Genomic DNA, 26068 nt, shown 5'->3' on the forward strand with positions numbered 1-26068 from the left:
GTGAACTGTAGAATATCGCCATATGTACATTAGCACAATATATCGTGATATAATCGTATTGTGATTGGTATCGTATCGTGAGGTCCTTGCCAATACACTCCCCTACATTAGAACATGAGAAAAGTCAATGAAACGGATTAAAAGTTATACATTTTGTGAAATTAGAGTGAAGGTGAATTAAATAAAATAGTGGCAAAGCTAAGATCCCCATTGTGTGTTACTTTGAGATTTTTGACCTGAATTTGTCTTTATAGGCCTAGTTTCATTCCAAAGAGTATTATTTAAGAATTTAATTAATTTCAGTTTAAGAAACTCCGGTTACATCCATGCATAAACACTTTTAATCAATAGGTCTTTTGTCAGTTCTGTGATACATCACCAGGCAAAAACATACAAATAGGTTTTTAGAAGCCTGTGTGGTACTTTTTAAAAATAATTTAGCGTAACTGTGTCTGATCTGTTTAAATGCATCATACCTGCACATGTTAAACATGCAGGTGGCTTGTACAGAGTACCTTTGTTCATTATACAGTACGTGACCGCTTTATTTCCTATAACATTTTACGTGACCTCCGCACGATCTGTTTAATCCACTGGGATCATCTCCTGACAAGAAGTGCATTTTAAAGTGTGTTGTTTTTTTTTCCAACCAGGGTAATTGACAATATAAGATACATGTAATAGCGTAATGTGTGCAAATTTTAATAAGTAGTTTCATAGCTGGCATTTCAACTTGCAGATTGTTCAGTAGAACAAAAATGTGATCAGCAGAATCTGTTTCATTCATCTTCGCTGTTCAGCACACTCCTCCTCCTCCTCCTCTTCCTACCTTCAGCTGCTCCTGTGTTGACGTAATTTCCGAGAATGCCCGCTCAGCTTCTACAGGCCACTTTCCTCCTCGTCCCGCCTCTCTCCTCCTCATTAGCATTTAAAGCTGCAGACACCAAATCGGTGCGTCCTGGGGAAATCTCATTGTGGCTGTAATTCTGCACCACGGCTGAACTTCGGAAAGAGACTCCGGATACAGTATTGGGGACCACTAAGACCGATATAAAAGCAAAAAAAAAAAAAACATTTAATTTCAGGGGACATTTAAACTAAAAGTGTCCTCTGATGATCTTGTTCTGATCTTACCACATTTTACATGATTAAAAACTACTCCTAACCCAAAAGTTGTCAAGGGAAAACATTTTTAAATCTGAATTGAAATATTATTAAAAATCTTGGTGAATGCTGGAGTCTTTCTGGAGGGTCACACACAAGGAGGTTTTTCAGCTCTACTTTGGCCACTCCTCTTTTGCAGACTTTACCAGAGTCAAGTGTCATTAAGTCACATGAAGGTCATTCTCTGAAGCAACTGAATATGTTTTTCCAATAGCTGCTTCGTCATCATGAGTCCTAGCCCTGATTATCGTAGATTTCACTTGTGCACTTTTTGTCATTTAGTCTTTTTCTGTCTCTCCATGTGTTTCCTAATATTTATAAGGAATCCGAATCAGTGAATAAATATCCTGGGAGTTCCAGTCATTTACATTTGCATATACAACATTTACATTTACGGCTTTTATCAGACGCCCTTATCCAGAGCGACTTGTAGTAGTTACAGGGACAGTCCCCCCCCCCGGAGACACTCAGGGTTAAGTGTCTTGCTCAGGGACACAATGGCAGTAAGTGGGGTTTGACCCTGTGATTTTATGGTCTTCTGTTTCACTCGCTAGGCTGCTACCGCAGGCTACATACAATGCAGAGTGACATACAACTGGTTGTTACAGGGACAGTTCCCTGGTGGGTAGAGTTTCTTTCCTTACCAACGGCAGTAAAATACTCATGTACTTAAACCTGAACAACTTTTAGTCATGAGTCCGGTGCTTCTGAAGAGTCTCTGATATGGTCTGCTGTGTTTATGATTGCTTACGTTTGCTCAGGTCTTTCCTGGTGGACCTTGTGCTGTGGCTGATAGTGGGTGGTACTCTTATTAAAAAAAAAAAAAAAAAGTTGTTTCCAGAGTCTTGGCAATACAAGGTGTTGGTGGTGCTGGTGACATCTCTATATGGACCTGCTGTGTGACTAGTCATGGACATCATAAAATCTGGTACCAACATTTTATGACAGGTTCAAGCGTCAAAACCGGATTAGATTGGAGGATTAGGTCCATAGCTGTTATTGTCTTTCATCCTTTCTTCATTTGAACATCAATAAAATCAATGCATTTTCAGACATTGAAAGCACAGCGTAGTGTGTTGAGTGACCGAGTAACCTGACGCTGCGGATGCCAGGTTATTGAACCGGACGAGTATTGATTATAGCGATGGAGAACGTAGCTTCCCTGCTGAGAGGTTACTGTTTTGGTGTGTCTGAGGTTGTGGTTCCCACGACACAGGCCGCAATAATCAACGATGGGGAAGGTGGAGCCGAGCTGATCTGATTCGATTGTTGTACATTATTTTTCTGATTAGGCTGAGGAGAAAAGAGGGATTTTTATTCCTGGTACAGTGATGAAGAAGAGCTGGTTTAATGTCATGGTTTTGTGAAGCCCCAAGCTTCAGGCAGTCTTCTGCTTATTGTCGGTTAATATGGAAATCATTTGTCAGGGTGGCTTTTTTTTTTTTTTTTTAAATCCATGCGCGTGTTTAAGGTTTAAACAAAGTGAGCAAACAAGCTTGTCACCGTGTCCATTGCCATGGAGACGGTGGGGACAGGTGCCTCTTGAAGCTCTTATACTGGGGTTAATGGTTTTTCCGATTTCACCATTTCAGCATAGAGCATTTTTCTCCAGATCTACGATTAAAGGTTCAGTTTGCATGGTTTCTAAAAAATCATGCGCTGTTGGTTAGCAGCTGATGTTTTTCTGTGTTTTTACATTTGAAATTCACCTCCCCTCCAAAAAAATGTTAATGCCGTCCAACAAAATAAGTCAAAAGTGCCAGCTTATTTAGAGTGTTTAAAGGTGCTCACAAATACAAAGAAAAGACAGAGAAATAAGAACCAAATCGGCCATCATTTGGCATCACTGATGTGGAGGATAAAATAAGCAGCCTCACAGCCAACTGCAGCGATAGACGGTGATCAGCGCCTGATACAAATCCTAAAACTGCCGGTAGACGGGGAAATAAGCAGCCTGCACAGCAAGCTGCAGTCGTCCAGGTCTGGCACCAACCCGGGCTAAAGTAAGCACACCTCTCCTGACCATTCCCCATCTCTAAATACACCCTACAATCATCCTCTAATTGGATGAGCTCGTTCTGGTGGGGAGGGCAACGAAGTTCAGGGTGACATCGCGTTTTACAACCGAAAACAAGTAACAGATAACTGAAACTTTTAATTTTAGTTTTAGTCTAGTCTTTGCCTCAACTTGTCATTAGTCCCATTTCATAATTTAAAGTTCTTCTTTTCTCTCTCTCTCTCTCTCTCTCTCTCTCTCTCTCTCTCTCTCTCTCTCTCTCTCTCTCTCTATCTATCTATCTATCTATCTATCTATCTATCTATCTATCTATCTATCTATCTATCTATCTATCTATCTATCTATCTATCTATCTATCTATCTATCTATATATATATATATATATATATATATATATATATATATATATATATATATATATATATATATATATATATATATATATATATATTATTGTTACCTTATAGTCTCAAGAATACTCTACATCCATTACATACACGGAAGATGCTATGATTTCTTTTCTAAAGAAAGTGCGTCCAAAGATGGCTTTGTCACCTTCTCCCAGCCATCTGCTCATCCATCAGAAGCATCCTGAAATGTAATTCATTCTGTGATTGCGGAAGTGACTGCATCTGTTTGACTGGATGGGAGATCAGAAACCACAATGTAATAACCTGAGGAAATAAAATCTCATCTAGTTTTTGTCAACTAAACATTTTAATATAATGTTATTGTTGTAAACCATATTTAGTTTTTGATAGTCATCAATGTAATATATTTTGTTTTAGTTATCACATGAATTCTGACATGTCTCACATTATCATGTCAAAAATGTTTGTTGATGAAGATATTTCTTAATACATTTTTTTGAGGAAAAGAACTCTGACACATTACACAAACCATACAAAGACGTCTACATTTCGAATTAACAATGGCAGTAGACAAACACTCACCTCCTGCACCAGAAAAACCATTTTTCAGATGCCCAGCTGCCTATAAAGGAACCATTCGAGTAAATGACTAACGTCATGGCAACCGAGAGAACATCTCGACTGATCAGTTTTCTGTTTCTGGTCTATCAGTATAGTCGATACGGTCCAGCGTTTTCATAGCAGACTGTCTTTACATGAGCAGGGTGTGTGTGTGTTAGGGGTGCAACAGTACAGGTATCCCATGGTACTGTTCTTGGTTTGTTTTCAGTGGGTTCTAAAGCATTTTCATTAGACAGTTTTACAGTCGTTTTACTGTGGTTTGTAACAGATGTGTTGTGTGGTGGGGCGGAGCTATCAGCTGGCATTCGTGTGATTTACTTAGTTGAGTTATATGCCATAGTGCGACTGGGCAGCTTCCAATGAGCTTCGCTTGAATTTTACTTTCACTTTTGAACAGAACGGTGTCAGTAAACAGCGTGACTTCTATGTTTAGTTTCATGTCTGAATAGTCATTCAACCGGCCAAAGTAATGCTTAATTACCGAATTAAGCATCTGTGTATGAGTGTTTTTCTGCGTCTGCGTCACTTCCAGCTCAGCTCCAGCTATGAGTGGGTGGAGCCATAATAGTGATTGGACATTAACTCACAGGAAGGGCTTTCACCCATTGGAGATTACGGTTTAACAGGCTCTGATGCTACGGGGATGTCTGCTGTTCCGGGGGCCGCGGTAGAAGCACCAGAGCCTGTTAAAATGTAAGCGCCATTTTCATTGTCCAATCACTGAACTCTTCTGGACCAATTTCCAAATGAATTACAAAACTGAAATCGTATGGTCCACAAGGGCTTATTGGGCCAGAAAACCAGATATCAAGTGAAGTGAAAGTGAAGTGATCGTCATTGTGATACGCAGCACAGCACACGGTGACACAACAAAATGTGCACCTTCAGCGGATCGGGATTTGAACCGGCAACCTTCTGATTACGGGGCCGCTTCCTTAACCGCTTACCTGGTCAAATTTACTTTAAACAAGCAACATTTTCATTGTCTGGGCTAAATATCAGACATTTTTTTTTACCCTTCAGTTATATGCAAAGTTTGAATTGTGAAGTTTATTGCCTCTGAGCAGTGGAGTAATGGGCAGAGGACGTGGAAACACTGCTCTCTGCTCTCCTCCAGCATGATGAATTCCTGACAGCCTCGGTTTCGCCCTGCATGATACCTGCGTCACATGTTACTAGTGGTTTCATCAGAACTTCAACTGGGCTGATATCGTTTCTTTGGCCCCCTTCCTGTCAGAAATTCTGGGATTCGTGTCTGTCTCCTTGAATGCTCCCACAACATCACTGGGACTGTCAAGAGGAGGCGACCGTTTGTCACCATCAACAAGTCAATCACGTCCATTGCTCCATCTGGTCCATCACTCTCCTTTCCTGATAGAACTTTGATTCATGCCTTCATCACATCCAGAATTTGCTACAGCAGTTACATCTGTGTATTGTGCATTTTTACGCAGAAAGGTGAAATCCAACATGAAAATATTTAAATGCACAATGTACATTGTCACATGCTTCACAGCGGCAATTAAATGAAATAAATTGATCAGCTGAACTATTGAGAAAACTGAAACCGATTATCTTCCTGGCCCTCATCATCATAGCTAGCTTTAGTTTTAAGAATTGATTTGTGTTTCACTCATTACAACGTGAGATTAATTAGTTTTACTTGATGAATTCAAATTCAAATTTTATTTATCACATACATAGTCATACACTGTATGATATGCAGTGAAATGCTTTGAATTGATAATTAGCACTTTTCTGAAGGAAGAAGGAAGTGTGTATATGTGAATGATTGAGAGTCATGTTTTTGCCCACATGTTGGTGCGGTGCTTGGAAATCTGGCCTCACACCTGTGAGTTCGAATCACGGCTCGGACCTTGTGTGCGGGGACTGGAATACAAAGGCGTGTACTCCAGTCGGATTGGTCCTTCTGATGACATGAATGTGTGAATACCCAGGGCTGCTTCTTTTACTCATCTGTGCATGAGGTCCTGCGCTGTTTGCACGTGTGAGCGAGTGTGTCCTGTTTTTGCTGTCTGACCGGTCAGCCTGGTGAGCCTGTATACAGCCATGACTGCCCCGACTCTCCGTTAGCGGGCAGTTTGTTGCAGACTCGCCTCACTCATGCGCTAAAGTCCTCTTGTCATTTGAAAAGCATGCATTGTGTTGTGGTGGTGTTATTATTGTATGAGGTTACAGTCACCATGTAATGATGTGACATTATGACTGCATGATACATGATATATATTATGAGACTGCGTTAAGATCAGGTACGGTAGTTTGCCACCAGTTTGGTGACGAGACCTTATCAGGACCATTTTTTCCCCCAGATATTGGAGTACTTCATGTTTCATCCTTAGATCTACATGGATACATGGCGGAGCACTGTATTTTTATAGTGACATTGCAACCTGTATTGACTCCCAGCATGATGTGAGGATATTGCTTTGTTCTTATGTAATCATGGGTTAGATGTTTCTACCACTGTGGGGTTCCAGTTCCAAACTACATCCTTTGTTAAATAGCACATTTTCCTGATTATTGGTCTTTTCAGTCAGTCAGGTCCTGCTACTGATTTGTGTTCTTCCAAGCGGCGACGTTATTCGTGTCTGTGTTTAAATATTGTTCTGACCGGTTCGACACGTCTTTTTTTTTGTTTGAACAGTAAACACGTTTTTAGCCGGAGCTGCGCCCCTACTCGGGGCTGAATATCTTGACCTGTGTGCTCAGTGTCAGGTGACTGAGGGAAACAAAGCCGCAAGTATCTCCTCCTCTCCTGGCGTATCATAGATCAGCTGTTCTCTTCTGCCCTGAATGTGGAGACTGTGACCCGTGTCCCACATCTAGCTGTGTCTGTGGTGAACACATAACATATATTACATGATCCTCTCCAAGGTTTGGAATAATAGGTGTTAATTCCTTCATCAAATTATATTTCCGCTCTCCTGAAAAGTAAAGTCACATCTATCAGCCATTATTATACTCATCAGTGCCCATAACATCATGCATGTGCTCTGCATAACATCATAACCATAACCTATTAACCAGCCTGCCTTTTGAATGAAAATTATTGTTTCACTCCCGTCAATTCCTTAGAAATGGAAATCATTCATTTACTTTTATTTATCTGACCATCTCCCTGGAAATGTATAATCAGTAAATTTGTCATGTTAACTCATGTCTCATGTTTGATCTGGTTGATGTGTACATATTAATGATTTGCACTGTACATCTGAAATCCTGCACTTTGTCCTGTGTAGGCCATACGGCATCACACCTGCGGCTGTGTGTGGAGTTTACATGCTCTCCCCGTGTTGGTGCGGTTGGAGAAAGGTGGTAGTAGCTTAGTGGGTAACACACTCGCCTGTGAACCAGAAGACCTGGGTTCAAGTCCCACCTACTACCATTGTGTCCCTGAGCAAGACACTTGCTCCAGGGGGGGCTATCCCTGTAACTACAGATTGTAAGTCGCTCTGGATAAGGGCGTCTGATAAATGTTGTAAATGTAAATGCGGGTTTCCTCCGGCTTCTCTGGTTTCCTCCTGCCAATGTTGTCTGTAGGTGTGTGTGTGTGTGTGTGTGTGTGGGCATCAATGTCCTTGATGAGTCCCTGCCCTGTGCCCGATGTCACTGGATGGGGTCCTGCTGCATCGACGCTGATTAGGAATAAGCAGTTATGGATAGTGAGTGAGACTGCATCCTACACTGCCCTTTATTCTATTTTCTGTACTTCTGGTAAGATGCAGCACCTAAATTTTCTGGCTATGACAAAAGGAAAAAAAAACAGTAAATAATTATCTTATCGTTTCATTGCTGAGTCATTCAGATAAATTAATCCTTCCCTTAATATATAAAGTGTATGTTTTGGAAGTCGCTCAGGACAAACCCCTTTTTCCCCCAAAATGCTTTTATATTGGCCTTGTAGCACCATCTCTGCATGGCCGTGGGGCTGTGTGGGGGTTTATAAGATGGCAGCAGGATGCAGACGTGACTTGCGGGTGATAGAAACAACTGCAGGACTGCCAGCAGGGCCGGTCCCCTGACTCCTCAGAGCTATGGAGATGCAGGAAGCCGTGGCGACGACTCTCAGCACGCGCGCCCCCCCCATCACAGGAAACACAGAGAGCGGGGAGCTGATCCAAAATGAGCAGCACAACAATGGGCTTTGTTGTCGAGTGTGAGGACTCCTGGATTCTTCACCGGGATATTCTGGTTGTGTTCATGCTGATGTGGAACATGGAAGAGATTGGGTGACTGGATGCAAGGGGAGCATCAATGGCGGAGAAAGAAAAGTGCTTGAGTGAGGCCAAAAATGTAATAAAGGTTAGCAGGTAACTGTGTGTTTGTGAGAGTTTTGTGGTAGAAATCATTAGATCCTGCCATTTTCAAGTTGTTTGAGGTGTCAGAATTCCCTTTATAGATGTGTGAGGACCTGCCATCACCGCTGTAGGCTGTCTTACAACATCCTGTGCAGCACACTGCCATATTTTACACATCTCAGTTGTTCTGTCTCAGTTGTTCTGTCAGTCTGAATGAAAATCCTCCACCACCACTGGAAGTTCCCCTGCACCATCACTGTCGTTCCCCTGCAACTCTTATCTAATCTGTGCTATTTCCTGTCCAACCCTCTCCACGTCCTGTTCTTTGGCCCATTTAGCATCAGTATGGGTCCGACTTTGATCTGCACTGGTTTTAGGCTATGGACATGAACACAAACCTGGTTTACAGGAAATATTTACGTGCTCAGTCCCGTTGAGTGGCTTCTGGGAGCATGATGACGCAGCTTACATTGAACATCCTGCCTGGTTGTGAGGAAGAGAAGAAGCCTCTTGTAACCGAAAGCAGGCTGAGCCACATTGTGTGCTGTAACCCAGACCCCCATCCTACTCTGTACCCGGGTCAGCCCAGGAACAGGAACCGCTGCTGCATTCAGACGAGTTTTGATGCCCATCTGATCCCCAAGGAAACATCTCCACTACTGGGCTGCTCTACCCTGCTCACATCTTAAATATCAGATTATTTCAGATCTTCAACCCACTAAACGCACTTTAAACATGGCAGCAGGCGATACAGCTCCAATGTTATTTCTGTAGCACCAAGCTTGCTAGAAAAGGTTAGAAGTATTGGAAGTATTTCAGATACCAGATGAACGAGGAAAGCCAAAACATGTGGACGAGCCTGTTTGCAAAAAGGACAAATTTAGCAAATCATTTGAAAGACCCTCACATTTTACGCAGAGTTTCGAGAGGGGACTAAAATTTTTGTTCAAATGTAATACGAATGTAAGTTTCACTATAAGAATTGCTGTGTCTTCGCTTCACCTCGCATTTCACAATTATGTAATTGCACAGCGCGCATATATTTATCACGGTTGCAGCATGAGAGTGCGTTTTTTTTTTGGTTTTGCTAAAACATGGCTGTTAACTGCTAACAAGATGAATTGGTTGGGCTGATGAACCCGCTCTGGATGTAATGTCTTGTCTTTGGGATTTGCAAGGCTCTAGCTGTGCTGATTCTGATCATATGAACAAGATGTTAATGGTGGACTGATTAGTTCTTCACCCATAGTCCAACTAATTGCGTATACATTTCATAATTTCTAATGATTATCACTGTGTTATGATGGCTATAAGGGGGTAATTTCTGTGCGCAGCTTTGGAAGGTGGGTTGCTCTGCTGTAAAGTCATCACATGTATAAGAATTTCATCTACTGCCATCCCCAGCAATAACAATAATCTCAATGTTTCTTTGTCAGACTAATTATAAACCATCTAATTATTCAGTAGTCCCTGCTTGTACCATTGTCTGACTCGGACAACTCAAACATATTCCTGTTATTCCGACTACTTCCTGCCAGATCATGCCATTTCCTTCTGTCTAGTTCTTTTGCACTCAATTTCTGTGTTGCAAGCCCTTCTCCAGCTCTGCGTTCATTATGTCAACAATGCCACCTAAGACTAGCCTAGGATTAACCTTACCCTACCTCTGTATGACCAGTCTTCCTTGTCATCTTTGTGTACAGAATACTCCATTCGATAACACGCAATGTCTCCATCATAAGTCACGAAGAGAGGAAGCCTTGCATAATATTTCATGCAAACTCCCATGTTAAATTTCTGCCTCACATAATCATGGAAGTTTCACCCAGAGCTGGGCTGAAGGAGAACTTTCCTATGTTTAATGTTTACATATGCACATTTTTTTCTAGAAGTAAAGTATTAAACTGAGTTTGTGTATGTGTAAGGTCTGAGCCCTTATCAATAATAGAGCAACCCTGCAGCTCCTGTTTCCTCAAAGGGATCTGATGACGGTCTGCTCAAGGGAAAGGCAGCCTGTTCACGACTGCTAGAGGGCACTGTTGTCCCCTCTGCTTAAACCCGCCCAGCTTGAACAGATAGCCTGGAAACCCCATATCATGTTTCATTTTGTAAATGTTGGGACAGTGCATTCATTTCTTCATTGCTTATTAAACTGGACAGATTTCCCCACATCACTATGCAGATACTAGAGTTACAAGATCTTAAAAGCGAGACGAGTGAGAGATGTAGGATTCAGTTGTTTTCAAACATCTGCCACACTGGCATCAAGTTCAGATCTCTGTTTGGGTGATGCTCACTGCTTGATCCTGTAGAGCCGTTGAACGCTATGAAATGTTCGACTGGTGCTGTAACGTCAAGTCTCTCAAAGCCACACAATTAGACATGAAAATACGGGCAATTCACCTTTTTTTAGTGAAAAAATTGTTTTAATTAAATCAATGTTTGCCTGTCAAATGTTTTTTTCAGACTGGTTAAAAAATTTAATTATTGTCCATGCAGAATCTACAGTAACACACAGTTTATGCAAATGTTAAGCCTTTTTAAAGGACCTTAATCCATTTGGCCACAAAAACTAGTGTAAGAATAATCAATGATGAACCTTTTGTCCCTGTGTGTACATTTTGTCCATCAGCTAGTGGGTGGCCAGTTCGACCTGGAGATGAACTTCATCATCCAGGAGACCGAGAGCATTGGGTGCATGGTGGAGCTGCTCAGCAAGTGCGAGCCAACCTGCCAGGCTGAGGTGTGGAGCATCTTCACTGCCATCCTGAAGAAGAGTGTTCGGAACCTACAGGTCTGCACTGAAGTGGGCCTCATTCATCAGGTTCTCCAAATCATCGACAAAACTGACAGCATGATCGCAGGTATGACCACTTTAAACACAGCTCACATGGCCACTAACAACCATACATTTAATCAACCTTTAAATACAAGTCATGTTTCCAGCTGGTATCTAATTTTAAATTAAGTCCCCTCTGCCGTTCCGGATTTTTTTTAGTTCAGCACCTTTAGGATGCCAGGTGTGATGCATATTGAAACCAAAATGTGTTTTAACAAGATCATGGAAAACTCCAATACATTCCTAAATGCTGACTGATCTAATCAGCTTGTGATCTTCCGTCATCGTCTCTGCTCTTTCAGATCTTGTGGTTGATATGCTCGGGGTGCTGGCCAGTTACAGCATCACCGTGAAGGAACTGAAGCTGTTCTTCAGCAAACTGCAGGGAGCAAATGGACAATGGGTAATAATCACACACATGCACGCACACAACAACAATGCACACAACACACAGCATCTCCTGAAGTGTACACCTTTTTCCTTTCTGCTCTGCTGCAGCCCCCTCATGCTGTGAAGCTGCTGTCCGTGCTGAAGTCCATGTCTCACCGTCACGGCCCAGACTCCTTCTTCAGCTTTCCCGGAAAAAGCGCCTCGGTGAGACCTTTCTCTGCCAGCCAGCACCACACCTCTTCATCTATGACAAATTGTCTCAGTGGCAACACTAGCATGTGGTAAAATGTTAATGCACCAGCCCATTGAGGATGGGGACATTTGCTGGTTCAAATCCCACTGAGAGGACACTGTCCCCACGCACACGTACATAGATTTCATAGATGCCCAGCACTCAGCAAGGTGATGGATTAAACGCAGAAACCACATTTAGTTGTGTGCACCATTGTGCACTTTGCTGCAGTGTCTCACAAGAAGTTCTTCAGTTCTGCTAAATTGTGCAGACAACAGGAGAAGCTGAAGGAAGAAAAAGAAGTTTAATCAGACAAGCCCTTTAGGGATCAGGCTGATAAAGCTGATTTTTTATCTTCTTTTTCACAGCCCAAAATGAATGCAACCTGGGGTTGATCCCATCACAGGGCTGGGGAAATCTGTTATATAATACTAAACCATGGTTGCTTCCACTAGGTGGCTTATTATGTTTTATTACATTTACAGTATTCATCAGACACCCTTACAGTCAGTAGTTACAGGGACACATCCCCCCTGGAGACACTTAGGGTTAAGTGTCTTGCTCAGGGACACAATGGTAGTAAGGGGGGTTTTGAATCTGGGACTTTGTGGTGTTCTGGTGTGTGTTACCCACTAGGCTACTACCACCCTATCAACACCCAGAACTAAATTCCTTGTTTGTTAAACCTATATCAGAGTTCATGGTCCTACTGCTGCATTCGTGTGTTTCAGGCCATTGCCCTGCCCCCCATAGCCAAATGGCCTTACCAGAATGGCTTTACTTTCCACACATGGGTGCGCATGGACCCCCTCAACAACATCAATGTGGACAAGGACAAGCCCTACCTATACTGGTGCGTATTCTAGTCTGAGCTCCTTTCAGCATCTCTCATATTAAATTGAGGTCTCCACAATCCTATTTAAATGGACTAGATACGATAAGTAAATCACATACCTGGCCCATATGGATACCGCTGAACACCTCTCATTTTTCTTATTAGATTGTGGTGCTTGGGACCATTCATTATATGTCAAATATGTAATGTGTCTGTTCTGTGATGATGACCCATGTTGAGTAATTGAGGGGCTGTCAGATCATTTGAGTACATCTCTCAATCTCTGCTCTAGTTTTCGTACAAACAAAGGCCTGGGCTACTCTGCGCACTTTGTGGGTGGCTGTCTCATCATCACCTCGTTAAAGTCCAAAGGAAAGGGCTTCCAGCACTGTGTGAAATATGACTTCAAGCCTCAGAAGGTAAACACACACACACACACACACAGAGACACACACACAAACACACACACACAGATCTGTGAATTTCTGGGACGGAACAAAGGAAGATTGACGCAAAATGTGTAGACAAGAGGAAACATGATCAGCTATAGACAGGGCACACACACATACACACTGTGTTATTTTCTCAGTAATCTATAGTGAGTCTGCTCATGGTCATAAGTGTCTGATTTCACTTTTTCATTTAGTAGAGCTGTTGTGTTCAATGATTTAGTTTTTTTCTCCTTTATCAGCCTTTCAGAATGACGTTCAGCTTTTGGCCAGTTTCAGTCATTTAACTATAGACTTTTTCTTTGATGTTTTGTTGTGTGAGCAGAAAAGAAGTATTGATGCAGTCAAAGCTGCCAGTTAAGTTACAATGCGAATGGAACAAATCGATCAGAGATGTGGTAGTGATAACATATCTGCGGTAAAGAGGAAGTGAGAAATCAGTGGCTGTACACAAGTCCCCCTGACACTCACTCCAGGGCTGACCGATAGCTTCTGTGTTGCAGTGGTACATGGTGACCATTGTCCACATCTACAACCGCTGGAAGAACAGTGAGATCAGCTGTTATGTGAATGGCGAGCTGGCATCGTATGGGGAGATCACCTGGTTTGTCAACACCAGTGATGTAAGTTCATTTGAGAGCCATTATGCAATCTTCTCTCTGACACAGACGCACTCACAGCAAATACTAACGCTCAACCCACATAGTGTCAGTTTCATTCAAAGATAATGTTTGTGCTGATGTTGTCATTTAAATAAAGTCAAAGGAGTTGGAATATTAGAATATACGTTTGTTTTCTACTCCCCTCTCCTCAGACATTTGACAAATGCTTCCTGGGCTCGTCGGAGACTGCTGATGCAAACCGTGTCTTCTGTGGTCAGATGGGGGCTGTGTATCTCTTCAGTGAAGCTCTCAGCGCAGCTCAGATCCTGGCTGTCTACCAGCTGGGGCCTGGTTACAAGGTGCAGTCAGCTGGATAGGCTTGAACCATTCACACCAAGATCAATGATGCTGTTGGAACCGTAAATGGGGCTGTGACTGTCCCGGGAAGCTCGTCTAAGGTGATAATTATGTGTTGTTTTTCCCACTTTGCTTTTCAGGGCACATTTAAGTACAAGGCTGAGAGTGACCTGTTATTTGCCGAGCATCATAAGATGCTGCTGTATGATGGGAAACTCTCTTCCAACATCGCCTTTACTTACAATCCCCGCGCCACCGATGCCCAGCTGTGTCTAGAGTCGTCACCTAAAGACAATCCCTCCATATTTGTGCACTCTCCTCATGCGCTCATGCTGCAGGTAGTGTTATTTTTTCTTCTTTAAGGCCTTGTTTTACTGGTGATGAAGTGGATTTATAAAAGGTAAAATGAGGTGGGATGTGCTATTAGAATGCTATTAGATGTGCTAATATAATAAGAATACCCTTATGTTGATGTAATGTGATCAAAATAGTTTTGAGATATAATGCTTTTATGGCTGCGATATTACATTGTCAGTACTCCGTGTGAATGTTCCCGTGCTGGTCTTGCAGGACGTGAAGGCCGTGGTGACCCACTCGGTGCAGAGCGGCATCCACTCCATCGGAGGCGTCCAGGTGCTCTTTCCTCTGTTTGCACAGCTGGACTTCCGACAGCCCGCCACCGATGAGCTGGACACCTCAGTTTGGTGAGACCCGTGTTCTGCTTCCCCACTGTCTGATTAGGGCTCGTTATTAAGTGGAGTTGGTAACAATGGTCATTTACTTTATGCGGAGAAGATGAGAAGATGTGCTGCTCTCTTCCTTTCAGCTGTACTCTGCTGTCATTCGTTATGGAGCTTTTGAAGAACTCGGTCTCTATGCAAGAGCAGGTTTTGGCCAGCAAAGGCTTCCTGGTGATCGGCAACACTCTTGAAAAGGTGCTTCAGCATATTTCCCTTTCTGTATACAAACGCACTGAAATATGCACACATGATGAGTTTGTAGTTCTTGAAAAGGACAGAGCTGCTCTTTATTGTCCATGGTGTCTCTTAGCAGCAAGGTCTGTGTTTCTCACGTTGAAAGCAAAACAAAAATTTAAATAAGATTGTTAAACAAATGTATTCATGATTCATAAGTGGAGTTCTTGTTTGTAATCTGCATGTGTCTCTGCGTTTGTGTGTCCATGTCCGTTTTTGTCTCTTTATTTATTTATTTATTTTTTCCTGTAGTCTTCCAGTGTTCACGTAACACGACCGGTACTGGACCTTGTGCTCGCCTTTGCCCGTTACCTTAGCAACCTGCCCAATGGTGTCCAGTTGCTGAAGCAGCTGTGCGACCACCTCCTGTTTAACCCGACCATCTGGATTCATGCTCCTGCGAAGGTAGTACACTCACTCACTCAAAGGTGCAGACAAAAAAATAAAATAATAAAAAAAGTACTACACAGCTACCGACCCGTCTCTTTGTTAAATGTTATGATGATGTTAAAATCTCCCTCTACAGGTGCAGCTGAGCCTCTACACCTACCTGTCTACGGAGTTTATCAGCACGGTGACAATCTACAATGCCATCCGGCGGGTGGGTACGGTGCTACAGGTCATGCACACGCTCAAGTACTACTACTGGGTGGTGAACCCTCAAGACAGCAGTGGTGTCGTGCCCAAAGGCTTGGGTAAGAGTGCCGCTGGCTTGCCCATGTAAATGGGCACGGGAGGTCTGTCATGCTTTCAAAAAATGGGAAATTGTGTCTGCATGGAACCAAATATTACAACATTTTGGAAGCTGAGTGAATACATGAGAGCGCTTTGGACAGTGGGACAACTTTTTTTGGTTATTTAAATGTGAAACCCATTAAGAAACCCCAGTGGCTCATGCATTTGTCAGGGAATGATATAGAAATTATAATGAAAGGACTTGCCTCGCTATACAAATATATTTTTGTAGTGATTATTTCAATCATGCTGCTGTACATGAGCTTCTCCATCTGTTTAGACGTCCTCTTCATTCATGTTTCCTTACATGTCTCTGACATTATTTTACGTTAAATTGTATTGTAAGATATGTAGATGTGATTCATATGTGAAATGTAAAATATATTTTGTGTGTAGATGGCCCCAGACCCAGTCACAAGGAGATCCTGTCTCTCAGAGCTTTCCTGCTGCTGTTTGTCAAACAGCTCATCATGAAGGTACAACACAGAAGCTTTCAGACGATCTGTTCTATATGGAGGAATCCTTTAGAGATTTTGAGTTACTTTGTCTTTTCATTAATGTCAGGATTATGGAGTGAAAGAGGATGAACTCCAGAGTATTCTCAACTACCTTCTCACCATGCATGAGGTAAAAAAAACTCACCTTCACTGTGGATCTATTTCTTTCTTCATTTTGTTGAACCCAGCTCAGAAAGCTATAGTTTTGCTGTAGGTCATACTTGGCATACTTGGGCATAGTGCCTGTCTCTGTGTGACTGTCATTTGGGGAACCAACCAATCACAAAAAAAATGCAGTACAAAATTGGTTAAAAAAAAAAAAAAGAAATAGAGATGCACAGCGATGTTTGCGGGGTAGACTGTGTATGGGGTTAATATACTCAGTCCTCATGGTGAGAATCCCTTCTATTTATTATAAAGGACTGAGGGTTCAAATCCCAAACTGCCAAGGTGCCACTGAGGTCCCCTTGAGCAAGGTATTCACACACTGCTTCCCGGGCGCCTTTCATGACTGCCCACTGTTCACTAAGGGTGACGGGTTTGATGCAGAGGTCGCATTTTGTTGTGCTCGGCTGTGTATCACAATGAAGAAAAAAAAAAAAGTACTTTTTCACTCACACACACATATATGTTTATATTGAGGGTGAAAAAGGAGACTAAAATGTAGTCAGTGCAGTGAGGGCTTTCATCATTCAACTGAAGGTTCGCAGCCATTGTCGTCGTGGATCTGTGTGGTGCTTTAATATTCCAGTAGAGGACACTACAACCCCGCATTCTGCAGCCCTCTTATCAGTTGTTATGAAATTGACTTCCTTGTAAATATATGAGGTTAGTGATGAGTGCTCTCTCAATTCAGAGTGAAAGCTGTACGTATAATGTGTCTTTAGTTAGTCGTGGGTTTTGATTATCTGAATCTGAATCTAATCTACTCTGCTCTAACCATGAATTGTTTTTTACTCCTGTGTTGCTGTAGCTCTGTGATATCATGTTGATCCAGTGCTCTCCATATGTTTCCAGGATGACAATCTAATGGATGTGCTGCAGCTTTTGGTGGCTCTGATGTCTGAGCATCCAAGCTCAATGGTCCAGGCTTTTGACCAGCGCAACGGAATACGGTACGGTACACACATCTGACATTTAACTTAAAGTGAGGACACAGAGGACACATTAGTGTTTTTCCAGTGTGTAGACCATGTAATTTTGTAGGACTCATAAAATTATGAAACCAATTAATTTAAATGCAATGAACACAACTGTCTTTTGTTTACTTCTTGTGTGTGGTCTGTTCTATGAGAGGGATGCAAAATTAATTCTAGCCGAAGGTCAACCCATACATAAAGATGGAGATGGACAAGGAAGGAGTTTTAATGTCGATCTTAGGGCACATTCACATTATTTTCAAATACAGAAATGACGGCTGCTGTGCAGGCGTGCAGACAGAGGAAACACTGCACCATGTGTCATGCAGTTCATAGCAGTTCATAGAGGTCTGAGCCTCTTTCCCACCCTTGTCTAGTTTTAAATGTGCATAATAACAGAATTTAGTGTAATTCCCAAAAGTGCTATTGATTGCTCAGTTTTTCATGTTGTTTTTACATTGGTGTGATCAAAGAAATAATTAATTTATTCATTTATTGTTGAATTTATTTCTTAAACATTTAAATTTCCCTTCCCTTTTTTACATAGTCTTAGATCAACGACAGCTATACACCACTAAATATCAGCTCAGAGACTTAATATTTAATGTTAATATTATTATTTTCAACAAACAAAAAACTGTCCTGTAAATTTTGGCAGGCATTCATTTAATGCTCTGTATAAATGCCATGTGCTAATACAACAGCAGTGAGTGTTTTCCTGTGACATTATATAATATTGGAGAATACATAGCATTCCTCATACTGAATATCCTGGTTTCTCTTCATGTCAACCTATAGTTTTAATCAATTTTTACCTTGAAGAATGTGAAAGGTTCTTATAATTAAAAAATAGTTTTTTTTATAAGGCTCTTATAATAAAATAGCCATCCTTCTTTTTAAACCAAACTTAGTGTTTTTTTTTTTTTGGCAAAAAGTTCAATTTTGATTCATCAAGCCACACAGTTGTAGTAGTGTTTCTCCAAAAGCTGGTTAATTAAATGAAAAGCCTTTTTACTCTTCCAGACCTTCAAGGCAATATGTTGGCATGAAGGTGCCATTTGAGTATTTGAAATTTACTTGTAATTAATAGTGATTGTTTGAGTTTATGTGTGGGCAAATGACCTTGAGCTGTTTTATTTTGCCCATATATGAGCATTTAGCCCAATTTAAAGTAAAGTGAAATATAGTATCAATATTCTGATAAAAAACAAAAAGAGGAAATTAATTTTAGTATGTATCACTTAGTCCAATTTCAGCATGTTAAGATGTATTAAGTAAAGAAATATGTGTACGTTTGTTAATGATCATTACAGCTACGTTTTACATTAAATTACATATTTGTAGTAGTGTGTGTGTGAGAGAGAGAGAGACGTCTTATGCTTTGCAGTAACATTAAATTAATAACCATGGTTTGAAAACGCGTCTTCCAAACGTGAAGAGGGAAGCACAGAGAGACCTGGGGCTGCTACTGACGTGCAGGCATTCAGATTTATTTCATCCCTGCCTTCCTGCAGTCTGTGCAGGGAAATGTCTGCTCAGCTTAGCAGGGGGTGTCTGGTCCTGAGCATGGAAATGAATTCATGCCCAGCCCAGTATGCTTCTCTGTGACATGATGGGCGAAATGATGGTTCAGCGACCGGCAGATTCAGCATTCGACTTTCAGATAAAGAGACTGAAGAAATGGAAGAATTAAGTTTAAAGTCTGAAATGGTGTCACTCTGTTTCTCTGTAGGGTTTATTGTGGGGGTTCTTTCTCAGCCACCATTTGGAATATCTCATGTTACTGCATATCATCATTGTTTTGTGGCTTTTGGTGTATGTACACCTCTTTAATTGTGCGCTTGCCTTTTCTATTTTAAATGCAGGGTCATTTATAAACTGTTGGCCTCCAAAAATGAAGGGATTCGTGTGCAGGCACTCAAAGTGCTGGGCTATTTTCTGAAGCATCTGCCACCGAAGTAAGATCAGCATACACACATACAGTGAACTGTAGTTGTACTTTTTTATAAAAGTAATTTACACATGGTCCATCAGCAGGGATAAATGTCCTCCATTATTTAAATTTTATCAAGATTGTGACTAGAAAAAGAAAGTCATTATTGAAATATATATTGAACCCTATTGGACGTCACTTAAATACATATAAAGAAATAATTTGTTAATATAATTATATTATTAATAACAATAGTAGTCATTTGTATAGTACAGTAGTAATTTTATAATAGTAATCATAGTAGTAGCAAAAGTAGTATAAAATAGTAATAATAATAATATTGATCATTTCTTCTTAATGTTTTTTTTAAAGAAAATTGTGTGTTTTACCACCTCATCTATGGATATAAAATTCCAATTTCCTGCCGAACCTTTTTTCCAGCAGTGCTCTGCTTGTGTCCAGGATAATGGTAACATAAATATCAGGCATAGGGAATGGAAAGTACAACTCTGCTGGGCACCATGTGGAAAGTCACAGGAAGCCAGTGATGAATCGTTCTCTATATTCTATAGGCGGACCAGACATTTTAATGGCACGTAGATGGCATAGCTCTTTGGAGATAGCATTGTAAATTATGTATTTAAGTACTCTGTTTCGTTGTTGTAAAAAGTCAACTGAAAACTAAAGCCACTATTATTCTCCCCACGTTTTCTATAGACAACCAAATTACAGCACAACGAGCAGATTGGGGAACCATTTAGAAATTAATATTATAATCATAATATGTAATGTTGTATAGAATAACTTCTAACTAGGGTTTTAATTGTACTGGCCATATTATTTTCTGTAATATTCTGTATAGGAACACAGGAAGAGAAAGGGTCCATGATCAGAAAAGTCATTACATTAACAGGCTGTGTGGAACTGTACTGGTTGTGTGCTGCATTGGATCCTGTTCTGTGTGTTTCAGGAGAAAGTCGGAAGTGATGTTGGGTCATGGGCTCTTCCCACTGCTGACCGAACGTCTAATGCTCCACTCCAGTCAGGTCACCATGACCACCTACAATGTGCTGTTTGAGGTGAGCATCCCGATATCGGCAAATGTACCAAAAAATAAATCTTCGACAATAAACACAGTTCAGAAAAGGCCTGAAGAACTGACAATATCGTGACAATACATTTTATTACTACAGACAAAATATTTTCCATAATATTTGTGCGCATAGTTTTTAGCCACTGTTTAACTTTACATTTTAATAGTTGACAAAATATGAAACATGCAAGTATTTTACCTTTTTGTTTGTTACGCTAACCATATTTTGTCATGTTCAGTAAATGCTTTCTTGGAACGTCTGCTTGTTGTCTGCTATGAGGAACCGTAGATCTTTGCATTGTTGTGCGGTTTTCCCTTGTGCCTTGGCTACTAAATTTCCATATGGCTTTTATGGCTGAACCGCTAAACTACGATCTGCTGATTGCATTAAATTATGGGAACCTTATGAGTGCTGTTCTATAACAGTACACACACAAATCAAACCTGCTTCACTCCAGCACAGGATTAAGTTCAGAGGCCGCTAATGAAAGGTCACATTGGCCCATCACAGTGAGACAGATTTGGCTCCTTTATTTTGTTAATCATCTCGATGCCAAGGATTTCCCTTCAGGTCTGATTTGTGAACTGTTTGCTGCTTTGAGCTGTTCTCCCGGCCTGGACCGGGTTTGTTGCAAATGCTGGTCCTCCTTGTGTTTCTCATAAGGTCCCACAGTGAGCAAGCAGAGCTGATCCTTGCTCAGGTTTCATTTTCTCTTGCTGTGATTTCAGATTTTGACTGAACAGATATGCACCCAAGTAATCCACAAGCAGCACCCTGACCCCGACTCCTCAGTGAAAATCCAGAACCCACGTGAGTTCTGCTCCTCATCGCCACGTAAATGCGAGTTTAGAAGACCGGTCAATCATAACAGGTTGATAACGGAGAATTAGGCTTATCAATAGGCAGAGACTGGTGGTAGCAACAACAACGATTATAAGTAATTAATTAAATGCAATATTATTTCAACTCTAATAATAAACATTCAGGTTTGTTAATATAAATAATAAATATAATTATACATCATATATACAGTTGGTAGAACATGAGGCATATGTCCACCCTGTATTTTTTATGTTTTCTTAAACCAATTAGTGAAATATTTGATGTCAAAATTGTTATATTTGTAGTTGCATGAAAGTGAAATATAGAAATGATCACCATCACTTTTTATTGAAAGAATAATAAAAGAAGAAATATAAGCATAGATTCCAAAAAATGATGGTGAGAAATTTTCTCACTATTTTTTCACTGTTTTTGTAAAATGTTAATAATGCCTTTAAAGGCCTATGATCCAATAGAACATCTGTAATTGTAACCCTGACGCCATCGCCACTCTGTGCTTAGTTTATGTGAATGGCTGAAGCCGGGTTAACCGCAGCAGAAAACGCTCCCACATCACCATTTATTTATTTAGTCTGTGATCAGGCACTGCAAGCATCTAATTCACGGCTGGAGTTGTGCAGGTTTCCATTAGACGCTGGCCCGGTTCGACCTTGAGAGCGTCAGGTCGTTTTCATTTCTGTGGATGAGAGAGGGCATAATAACACTGCCTTTCGTCTTTTAAGCTCAATTTGCAAATGATCCCTGCAGCCAGGTGATGTGTTGGAATGTAGTCGTTCGTGAGCCGCCTTCCTGTGCATTAAGACAGAGATGACTGTGCGGGTCATAGTCTCCCGTTTCCTCAATTGTTTTTTACGCTCATTGTTTTAAAAGGCCTGATTACGGTCTTTAGCCGCGTCAGCCTGAATCAAACCAAGGAAGCTGTTTTTTCTGCATCGGAACCCGAGAGCAAGCGGTGCGGCGAGGTCGTTCTCTAATGGGCAGGGTTCACCGATGCAGAGAAATAACAGAAAGGGCAACATGGAGAGGCGAGCATCGCTTACCGGATGATGACTGTGTTCCAGGCGCTCAGGGAGGAGTGAAACCCAAAACGCCGCCTCACGCAAATGGGCACTGACATCGTCTAGATAATTCATCTAAACAGCCAGTCGCTTTGGGTTAACTAAACGCACCGTTCCAGGAACGCGGCCGCCGGCCTCAGAGCTGAAGTCATCTTCAGGCCTCAGAGCTGCAGGTGGTTTTATTTACGGGAAGAACAGGACCTCGTCAGCAATCTGAGATTTACTGTCCCATGCTGCAAAAAAACAAGAACAATTTTTACAATAAAAATACAAAACTAGCACAGTAAATCCAGATTTTTCAAATAGCCAAATGATTCAGCGTTTAGAAATGAGTTGAGAATTCCTACTTAATGTAGTCTAAGAATTGGTTATTGCTACTATTACTATTATGGTATTAGCAGTTAATGTATTTTTATGAATTGTTATTACTTCTATTGGTATTATTGTATATTATCAATAAAAATGCTATTAGTATTGTTAGTAGTATCATTTAATACATGAAAAAAGAAAATGTTTTTAACTGTGTAGAATTAATTATGGTACAACTGTTCAGTAGTTGTTGTCAGTTTATTGTTACGGAGTAGCATTAGTAAATTTATCATTAGTGAATAGTATTCTCCTGATTTATTCAGTGCATCTATTTACCTCCACTTTAACAGGACTTTCTGACTGTCCATTGTGTGTTGTGATGTGTGTGTATGATTTTTGTACATATATAGTGTTGTGTGTAGCCTGTGTGATTGTTGTGAAAGTAAATTATAGTTTCTGTTTTTCTATTTGTGTAATTTTTGTGTCTGTCCTCTAACAGAAATTCTGAAGGTGATTGCCGCTCTACTGAAAAGCTCCCAACCCGCTCCTGAGACCATGGAGGTTCGACGGGTTTTTTTGTCTGACATGATCAAATTGTTCAACAACAGCAGAGAAAACAGAAGGTACATGTGGTGCCCACACATAACCGCGCACACTTATGTGCATGGAGTAAGGGGACAATGTTGATAACATAGAAGCGCATATAACAGTGTATATATACAGCAGTTAAAAATAAAAAGTTCAGTTTGATCAAAGCCCTCTGCCTCATCTTATTTAAAAACTATTAAAACTTGATTTTATTTTTCTCGTAAGTAATTAACAATTTCTAGTTGAGCATAGTGACCAACATCACAATATTTTTATTTGACATTTAAAACTGACTCTTTACATAGATCACAAGTATGTTTGGTCATAAAAAGGATCCCAGATTGAATGTAATATTTCTTTTTTTTTTTATTTTGAGTTTTTTTTCCTTGATCCGCAATAGATTTTTTAAGGAAAACAAATTATTAAAGATTACATGTTTTTTGTGTTGCCTGCTTTTTTTCCCCTCGTTCATCCTAGAGTATTTTAAGGACAGTGTGTGTGTTTCTTGTTGCGTGTGTGTTTTCAACAGGAGTCTGCTGCAGTGTTCTGTGTGGCAGGAGTGGATGCTTTCGCTGTGTTACATTAACCCAAAGAACAGCGATGAACAGAAGATCACAGAAATGGTGTACGCCATCTTCCGGATCCTTCTCTACCACGCCATTAAGTACGAGTGGGGAGGCTGGAGGGTGTGGGTGGACACGCTCTCTATCACACACTCCAAGGTTTGAGCCCATGCCATTGTACACACACACACACACACTGCTCTGTTGATAAATTTCTTCACTAATGCATGTGACAGCAGGAACTCCTGCATTAATTTGCTTTCCTGTTGCAGCCAAGCTGCGGCTTGCTGCAGGTTGACTTGTTGCGATCAGTTATGAGTTATTTCTGTTGCTCACGTGCTGCAGTGGGTTTTATTTTTCTAATCAGTAGAAATCTAATCACTTCTCGGTGTGAACAGGCTGAGTAAATCTGCAGGTGACCATGATGCATTGGGAATCTCGAGCATTCTGATTATACTTAGATTTTTGTTTTTTTTCCTTCTGAGATTAAATAAGTCAGTCCCCTCGTGTGATCGCTGCCGGTTAATGCAGCGTTGGTCTATCTGGTATATATGTTTGTTCTGGAGAGGATCTCTGCTGGTGGTGCAGTTATCGCTGGTTATTGCTGGCCTTGTCCAGTAGGGGTCAGTCACGTGTGGCTGGATGAACTGATGCTGGGATCCAGGATAATCCACGTTTTAAACATGGAATCTGTTTTCATTTTCCTGCTCTTTGAGGCCTGTGCATTGTGCGAATATAAAATGAATACGTTCTCAGTAATCAATTTAATGCCAGTAATCAATTTAAAGCACAGGCACTACAAAGCTGAAATTACGTTACGTTTTTCATGAAGTCTAATTAAATTCCTCACAGTTTGTTATTTTCACTGCTGCATGCTACAGATGAACATCTGTACGGTTTTAGTTATATTATGATATTTTGTGTAACTGACATTTGCTTTTATTGAAAGCTCTAATACTTCTTTTAACAGGATGCTGGAAAAGCCTGAAATTAAAAAAAAAAGTGCAATTACAATGCAGAATTGTTGTTAGTATGTAAGATCGTGGTAATTGCAGAAGATTTATGCGTCGTGCGCTTTGCCTCCGCACACTGCTTTTTCAGGCAAAGTGGGGCCTTGTGGTGAAGTCGATAGGCACCATGGCGCTGTGCCATCCACAATCCATGCATCTGCTATAAAAAAAAAAAAAAGCAAAAGAAACTCTATTGCAATTTTATTGTCCCGTTTGATAGATTTCCTGCCAACTCCGGAGCAGGAGAGTGGTTTGTCACTGTAGCGCTCCCTCCCACTGCTGCGGGGGCCGTGTGTGTGTGTGTGTGTGTGTGTGTGTGTGTGTGTGTGTGTGTGTGTGTGAGAGAGAGAGAGGGGGCAAGAGAGATTTTAAAGGCAATGTATTTTTGTGTGTGTAGTTGTACATTACCATAAAATCACACTTAAAACACACACTCACCACTCCTCGGTTCTGCTCTCTGTGTTGTTGGAACACATTTAATATTCATTTCTGTTGTTGCTCTGGTCAGAATAATTAGTCCTGTGGGACTGGACCGATCAACATAGCGAGCACCAATCAGCGCACAGCTGCTTTGGTTCTGTTGCTGTGCGGCATGCATACCTATTTATTTGTGTGTGTGTGTGGGGTGGGGGGGTTAGTCTACATACCTGCCTGCATGTGTGCAATCATACGTGTTGTGTCTGATTTAGTGGACAGATGTTTCTGCAGGTGCCCCTGCACTCCTGCTCCAGGAGGAGGTGGTGTGTTGAAGGACTCACTGCCCTTCAGTCCTCCTCCGTCAGCACTCGCCACCTCCTGCAGTCTAATGAGACCCTCATTCCACCTCAGCACAATGATGGCCCCCGTCCAAATGACGGTGGCTCTTGCGGTTCTCCGGTGCCCTCATCCTCCGTTATTTACTTGTGTTCAGCAGGCAGCTTGTTCCTTTAATATAAATAACTGAATTCAGAATCTCTGAAATCCTGCCCAGAGGGTTCCATCTCACCAGGGCCCTCTGAGCTGTGCAGGCAGGCACTTGTCTGGAAGACAATGGACATCAATAGTGTTACAAGCTGGGAGGATCCAGCATCCTGGCCGTTGACTTTTAATTGGATTATCTACACACTCAGATATCAGTGACTTCAGTACA

General features: G+C 41.2%; 1 protein-coding gene across 3 annotated transcripts in view; it reads left to right on the plus strand.

Moving 5' to 3' along the window:
- The window catches only part of lrba (LPS-responsive vesicle trafficking, beach and anchor containing), a 122737-nt gene that overhangs the window by 1508 nt on the left and 95161 nt on the right, over window positions 1–26068 (plus strand). For all 3 annotated transcript variants that reach the window (XM_028978133.1, XM_028978135.1, XM_028978134.1), the window contains exons 3-22: window positions 11125–11356; window positions 11634–11734; window positions 11830–11925; window positions 12685–12806; window positions 13081–13207; window positions 13741–13860; window positions 14052–14198; window positions 14337–14534; window positions 14767–14900; window positions 15023–15131; window positions 15423–15575; window positions 15697–15865; window positions 16302–16381; window positions 16470–16532; window positions 17420–17517; window positions 19407–19499; window positions 20445–20553; window positions 21297–21378; window positions 23278–23401; window positions 23896–24088. In XM_028978133.1, the coding sequence (XP_028833966.1) occupies window positions 11125–11356; window positions 11634–11734; window positions 11830–11925; window positions 12685–12806; window positions 13081–13207; window positions 13741–13860; window positions 14052–14198; window positions 14337–14534; window positions 14767–14900; window positions 15023–15131; window positions 15423–15575; window positions 15697–15865; window positions 16302–16381; window positions 16470–16532; window positions 17420–17517; window positions 19407–19499; window positions 20445–20553; window positions 21297–21378; window positions 23278–23401; window positions 23896–24088 (2550 nt within the window). The remainder of the gene's footprint in view (window positions 1–11124; window positions 11357–11633; window positions 11735–11829; window positions 11926–12684; window positions 12807–13080; window positions 13208–13740; window positions 13861–14051; window positions 14199–14336; window positions 14535–14766; window positions 14901–15022; window positions 15132–15422; window positions 15576–15696; window positions 15866–16301; window positions 16382–16469; window positions 16533–17419; window positions 17518–19406; window positions 19500–20444; window positions 20554–21296; window positions 21379–23277; window positions 23402–23895; window positions 24089–26068) is intronic.

Source organism: Denticeps clupeoides, chromosome 4 (assembly GCF_900700375.1).
Source record: "Denticeps clupeoides chromosome 4, fDenClu1.1, whole genome shotgun sequence".
Lineage (NCBI taxonomy): Eukaryota > Metazoa > Chordata > Actinopteri > Clupeiformes > Denticipitidae > Denticeps > Denticeps clupeoides.